The sequence below is a fragment of the Octopus bimaculoides genome, chromosome 6, assembly GCF_001194135.2.
Source record: "Octopus bimaculoides isolate UCB-OBI-ISO-001 chromosome 6, ASM119413v2, whole genome shotgun sequence".
Taxonomy (NCBI): Eukaryota; Metazoa; Mollusca; class Cephalopoda; order Octopoda; family Octopodidae; genus Octopus; species Octopus bimaculoides.
In genome coordinates, this window is record NC_068986.1 from 25,111,363 (window position 1) to 25,117,740 (window position 6,378).

The 6,378-nt window shown below is 36.2% G+C and overlaps 1 protein-coding gene across 1 annotated transcript in view; it reads right to left on the minus strand.

Moving 5' to 3' along the window:
• LOC106869476 (retinochrome) overlaps nt 1–6,378 on the minus strand; it is a 22,733-nt gene that overhangs the window by 8,724 nt on the left and 7,631 nt on the right. The window contains exons 2-3 of the mRNA XM_014915229.2: nt 3,414–3,573; nt 1,349–1,476 (exon numbers count right to left, since the gene is read on the minus strand). Of these exons, the coding sequence (XP_014770715.1) occupies nt 1,349–1,476; nt 3,414–3,573 (288 nt within the window). The remainder of the gene's footprint in view (nt 1–1,348; nt 1,477–3,413; nt 3,574–6,378) is intronic.

Consider the following 6,378-nt stretch of genomic DNA (forward strand, 5'->3'; position numbering starts at 1 on the left):
TATATGACAGGCTTCTTTCAGTTTCTGTCTACCAAATCCACTCACAAGGCTTTGGTCGGCCCAAGGCTATAGTAGAAGACACTTGCCCAATGTACCATGCAGTTGGACTGAACCCGGAACCATGTGGTTGGTAAGCAAACTACTTACCACACAGCCACTCCTGCGCCTATATATTTATATAATCTGAATGCTAAAGGGTTAAGCTTAGTAAAAATGATAAGATGGCCAAAGTGTTATGTATTTGATCACAGATTCATTCAGTGAGGATGGACTTGGAACTAAACAGTAGCCATCACCACCAACTCAATACTAAAAGCAGCACTGCCATAGTAATCACATTTGTTATATAGGCTATCAAAAGGTTCATTTACACACCAAAGAAGGTTAATACAATCAGCATTCAAAAGTAGCTTACTTGTTAATAGGATTAGAGTTTTAGATTCATTGAGGTGGAAGAATTTTTGAATTCAAATCTGATCAAATACTTTCACACATTCAAACACACAAATAAAAAAAACCCAATGTGTCCTCTAAGTTTTTTTGTGAGTATGCATAGAAATTTGCTTCTGTATAAATTTTGTCTTTCTTTACAGTGTGTGTACACATCATCATCATCGTCATCATCGTCGTTTAACGTCTGCTTTCCATGCTAGCATGGGTTGGACGATTTGACTGAGGACTGGTGAACCAGATGGCTACACAAGGTTCCAATCTGATCTGGCAGAGTTTCTACAGCTGAATGCCCTTCCTAATGCCAACCACTCTGAGAGTGTAGTGGGTGCTTTTACGTGCCACCGGCACGAAGGCCAGTCAGGAGGTACTGGCAATGGCCATGCTCAAAATGGTGTATTTTACAAGCCACCTGCACAGTCCAGCGGCACTGGCAATGGTCTCACTCTAATGACTTTTCACGTGCCAGGAAGGTGACACTAATTATGAATAAACATCTTTAATTAAAAATATTTGATTGGAGACTGGATATTGTAATTATAAATTTGGACATTACCACCAAACACACTTGAGCAATGTAATCATGAAAAAAATGGGCATTATCATTAAACATTGAGCATTATTATCATAAAAATTGGATGTTATCAGCACAGAGCTTAGCACTGCAATAATGAAAATGAACTTTATCATCTTACACTGGAGCACAGTAATCACAAATATGAACATTATCAAACACCTGAGCAATTTTATTACAAAAGCAGGCATTACCACTACACATCAGAGCATTGTAGTTACAAATATGAATATTATTATCACATATCTGAATATGAATTACAAAAAGTAAGCATAACATTATACATCTCAGAAATTTAGTCCAAAAATGTAACAAAACACTCACAGAATTCTCTATGGCAAGTGGCAACATATCGTTCAATACAAAATGCAAACAGCATCCATATGTGGGAAATTCCAACAACAAATCCAATAAATCCATAGAAGTGGCAGCCAAAATTTCCAAAAAGCCATCTGCAGGAATACAAGGAACAATGATTATTTCTGCCCAATAGAGAACTTACCAATATGCTATAGAAATGATTTTAAAAAATTAGGCAAAAATCACAAGAAATTTTGCATTTTCATTTTTCATTTCATTAAGAATTATGATCAAAGTAATTGTTTAGTTTGTTTTAAAGGCCGGGAATGGTGAAAGGCAAACTTGGCCTCCACAGGATTTGAACTCAAGTCTGGAAAAATATTCCAAAGCAATTTTTTTCTGATGTTCTAATAATTCTGCTAGCTCACAAATGTGTATTTTTTATTCCTGAACTAGTTGCTATGATGGTAAAGGGATCTTACTGAACTGAAAGATACAAAACCCAATAAAAATCCTACAGAGAACAGAATCATAAAAACATACTGCAACTTTAAAATATTCAAAGAAAGAAAAATTTAGGTGAAACCTGGAATGGAAGATAGCAGTCTATTGATTAAGAAAAACCTTCAGTTAAATCCCTGTTACAGGTACAATATCACTCTATATCATATTATTTATTATAATATTATTCATAAGTGTTATAACTATTATATTGCAGGCCTCCAGGTACACATTGTTGAATTCTTCTAGTTTCCAGACCTTCACAGAGATACCATCCAGACTACAAGCTTCACCAGCCTGGACTGATTTGAGGACAGTCTATCAGTGGTGAAAGAACCCTTCCTTATGTAAAGTTCTTCAAGAAAGACTATATCAATATTGCTCTCAGTGATTTCTGGAGGTTTATCTAGGTCTTCAAAGCACTTTTTCTATAATCCAGTCCTCTCTCATTTCTATAATCCAATCCTCTCTCAGAGCCTTTAGTCTGGAAATATTTCACTTCTTTCTTCCATCGATTTTATTTACTGCTTTTTTATGCAAGTCTTCAGAGCCGCAGTTGAATCAATTTTAATTTATGGTTCAATAAATGGACAGTTACAGCTTCTACAAAGAAAACTCTAAATGGCATGTGCACCAGAATAATCCATGTAGTTCTAAATGGTACATGCACCAGAATAATCCATGTTGTTCTAAATATCCGGGAGAAAACCAAAACTTTCAGATAGTGACCATCGGACTCTTACACGAATTGTTAGAAAGGATCACAAAAGTATAGCTCCCAAAATTACTACAGAGCTTAATGACCACCTCGAGAACCCAGTTTTCACAAAAACTGTTCACTGAGAGCTGCACAAAGCTTCATTTCACAGGAAGGCTGCAATCAGAAAACCACTACTTTCAAAAGCAAATGTTGCAAAGCATTTAGAGTGGAGTAAAAACCTACAGAATTGGTCTCTAGAGTAATGGAAGAATGTTGTTTTCTCAGACGAGTCATCCTTTGCTTTATTTCTGACCAATGACCTAGTATACATGTGGAGATAGCCAAAAGAAGCATTTTACCCAGACTACCTTCTTCCAACTGTTGAACATGGAGGAGGATCTGTGATGATCTGGGGGGCTATATCTTGGAAATCCACCAGCACAATGGATTCCCTTCATGGCAGAATTAATAGTTGAGACTATTTAAGCATTTTATCTGATCAAATTCATCCTATGATTGTAGAACTGTTTCTGGGGGGAAGCACAATCTTTCAGGATGATAATGCACCAATTCACACAGCTGAAGTTGTTACTAAATGACACGAGGAACATTCTAGTGAAGTTGAACATCTTATCTGGCCACCACAGTCCCCAGATCTCAATATTATTGAACATTTATGGTGCATTTTAGAAAAAACAAGTAAGGAGTCTATATCCTCAACCATCATCACTACAAGAACTGGGGACTGTTTTAGCTGAAGAATAGACAAAAATTCCTTTGGAAACAATTCAAACTTTGTACGAGTCTATACCTTGTAGAATTCCAGCTGTAATTACTGCCAAATGACTTTAGGTAACTAAAATGTTGACCAATTATAGACAAACTTACCTTCCAGCAATACTTGAAGATGAGTTCAGAGGAAATCCAATATTGACCAAAGCACTTGTCAGAAGGAAGTAGATCAATGTGCTGTACTTCCTTCGAGGTTGTGTGTTCTGCCTTGCCAAAACAATTGCTGCAAGTCCATTGGTTGAAAAAGCCGTTACACCTGTTTCAATAGGAAATAAATAAATAGTGGAAACAAATTAGTAAAATAATTTTAATATTGTTAGCTTTTCAATTTTGACTATATCTATCACACTACTGCAATCATTATTATAATTATTATTATCATCAAATCTTATGAGTGGATTTGATTGTCAGAAAACTGAAAGAAGTCTGAAGAATGTGTGTGTGTGTGTGTGTGTGTGTGTGTGTGTGTGTGTGTGTGTGTGTGTGTGTGTGTGTGTCTGTCTGTGTCTGTGTGCGTGTTTGTATTTGTGTCTGTGCATGTGTTTGTGTTGTCCTGTCGTCATGTGATGGCTGTAAATAAGCATCACCATCATACAAGCAATGCTGTTTATATCCAGACTGCCATGAAAATTATTTTCGGGCCATTGGGAAATATTCCCTTGCCCATCATCATCATCATCATCATCTGCTTCGTTCATATTCACAAGAATAATTTCCAGAACATGAAACAAACATTGTAGAACAACTCACAGATAAACAAACACAACAATATATACATATAGATACTTACACACACATATATGCCACACACACACACACACACACACACATGTGCATTTTTTAATCTTTTTTTTATTTTTAATCAGCAGAAAGTTACAACAATGACTGAGATTTGATAAGTGCCACACACAAAACTCTTTGCTTTTGAGTCTCTTGCACTTTTTTACAGATTAAAAATAAAAGATTATAGACATACTGTATATTTCCATTTGAGGCTCTGATGAAGCTATAAAGTGTTACTCAAACACTCAACTAGGAGTCCACTGCATCTTATTGTGAAACAGCTGTAAGCTAATGAAGTTTGTATCATTCATTCCTTTGTCATCTCTTTTCTTTTATACATACATATTGGGTCATCCCATAAATAATGCTGTTTTTTTTCAACGGCATGAATTAAAAGAGAGGGATGGGATAAACTACTGGCATCAGCTTGCTATAAAAGCAGGTAGTAATTTTACCTTGTGCTTATTCTTAGTGCAAGCTTTGAAGAGTGCAGTTCAATTTTAACAGTTGTTTTTTCAAAGCTATAATGGAAGTGACAAAGTAGCATATTTGGCATGTTTTGCTTTATGAGTTCAATAAAGGCAACAACGCAACGGAAAGCACGAGGTATATTAATGCAGTATATGGGGATCAGACAACAAGTGTAAGCCAGTATCAACAGTGGTTCCAGAAATTCTGAGCCAGAAACTACAGCCTAGAAGATAAGCGTCACCCTGGAGGATCTGTAGAGTTTGATGAGGACATCCTGCAAACCCTGGTGGAATAAAATCCTATTGTAATTGTTGAAGAACTAGCAGAGAAGCTGAGATTTGGTCATTCAACCATTCATCAACACTCATGCTAGAAGCAAAATGACCATCTTTGGTTTCAAGACGAAAGGTGCTCCTCCATCAGGATAATGATCGACTACATACAGCAAGAATGACATTCCAAAGGCTGAAGCAGTTTGAATGGGAAACGATGACCCACCCACCATATTCGCCGGACATTGCCCCATCTAATCATTATTTATTCCACAGTCTTCAAAATCATTTGGACAGAAAAAATATGAATTCTGTAGATGAGGTCAGAACAGTACTGGAGGTTTAAAAAAAAGGTACTGAAATCGATTCATTTGACTAAACATTCTTCAAAACATTCACAGTGCCCCAGAATGGCCACAGTGTAATGATGGAAACAAGTAAAAGACAATATATATAGACACACACACACATATTTATATATAAATATATCATAAATGACAGATGAGGGTTCTTCAATAGAACTCATTATCATATTGAGCCACTGGTTTGCTGAACTGTTTGTGCAGATGATTTGTTCATAGCGATCAAATGATTATGCTGTACATTGGCTCACTCCCTCCATCAAATCAACACAGTCTGTCTGCATGATGACGATGTTTGTTTACAACCATGGCAGGCTGTCAAAACAAGGTAAGATAATATACGCATAAACAACAAACTTCTTTCAGTTTCTGTATACCAGATCTACTCACAAGGCTCTGGTCAGCTCCTTAGACAAGACACTTGTCCATGGTGTCTTGCAGTGGTACTCAACCCTAAACCACATGATTGGAAAATAAACTTCCTAAGTATACAGCCATTACAATTGCAGAATTCGAGAATGACATTTAGTTTCTATGAGCACTTATAGTTTCTTACAAAAACATGCAGTCTTTTATAAAAACATGCAGTCTTTATCAACGCAAGTTTGTCTTTAAGAACATGTTCAGTCACTTTATGAATGAAAACTGTTTCTATGAACACAAGCAGATTCTCTGAATGCAGGTGATCTCTATGAATGTTTAAGCCTATATATCTATAAACACAGTCAATTTCTATGGTCTCTCTATCTCATATTAACACCTGCAGTCACTATGAAAATTGACAGGTTCTATGAATATATATAGTTTCTATGAACACATGCAGTATTTATAAGTATCAGGTCATCCCATAAGTTCTGTCCGAATTTTGAATAAAGAAAACAAGTGATCAAATATTATATTTAATTGAAATTTAATCATCAATGTTCTTTCTCTGATTATCTATGACTTCCTTCCATCTATTTACAAGCTTTTTAATCCCATCAAATGTAAAACTCTTTTGGTTTCAAAGCGAAGAACTCTGAAATGTCAGTTTCGACCTCCTCCTGGCTTGCGAAAGTTATGTCCCCCAAATGATTCTGTAAACTACGAAACAAATGGCAGTCTGAAGGAGCAAGGTCGGGAGAATAAGGTGGATGAGGAATTTTTTCCAAACCAAGCTCTTCGATCTTCTGT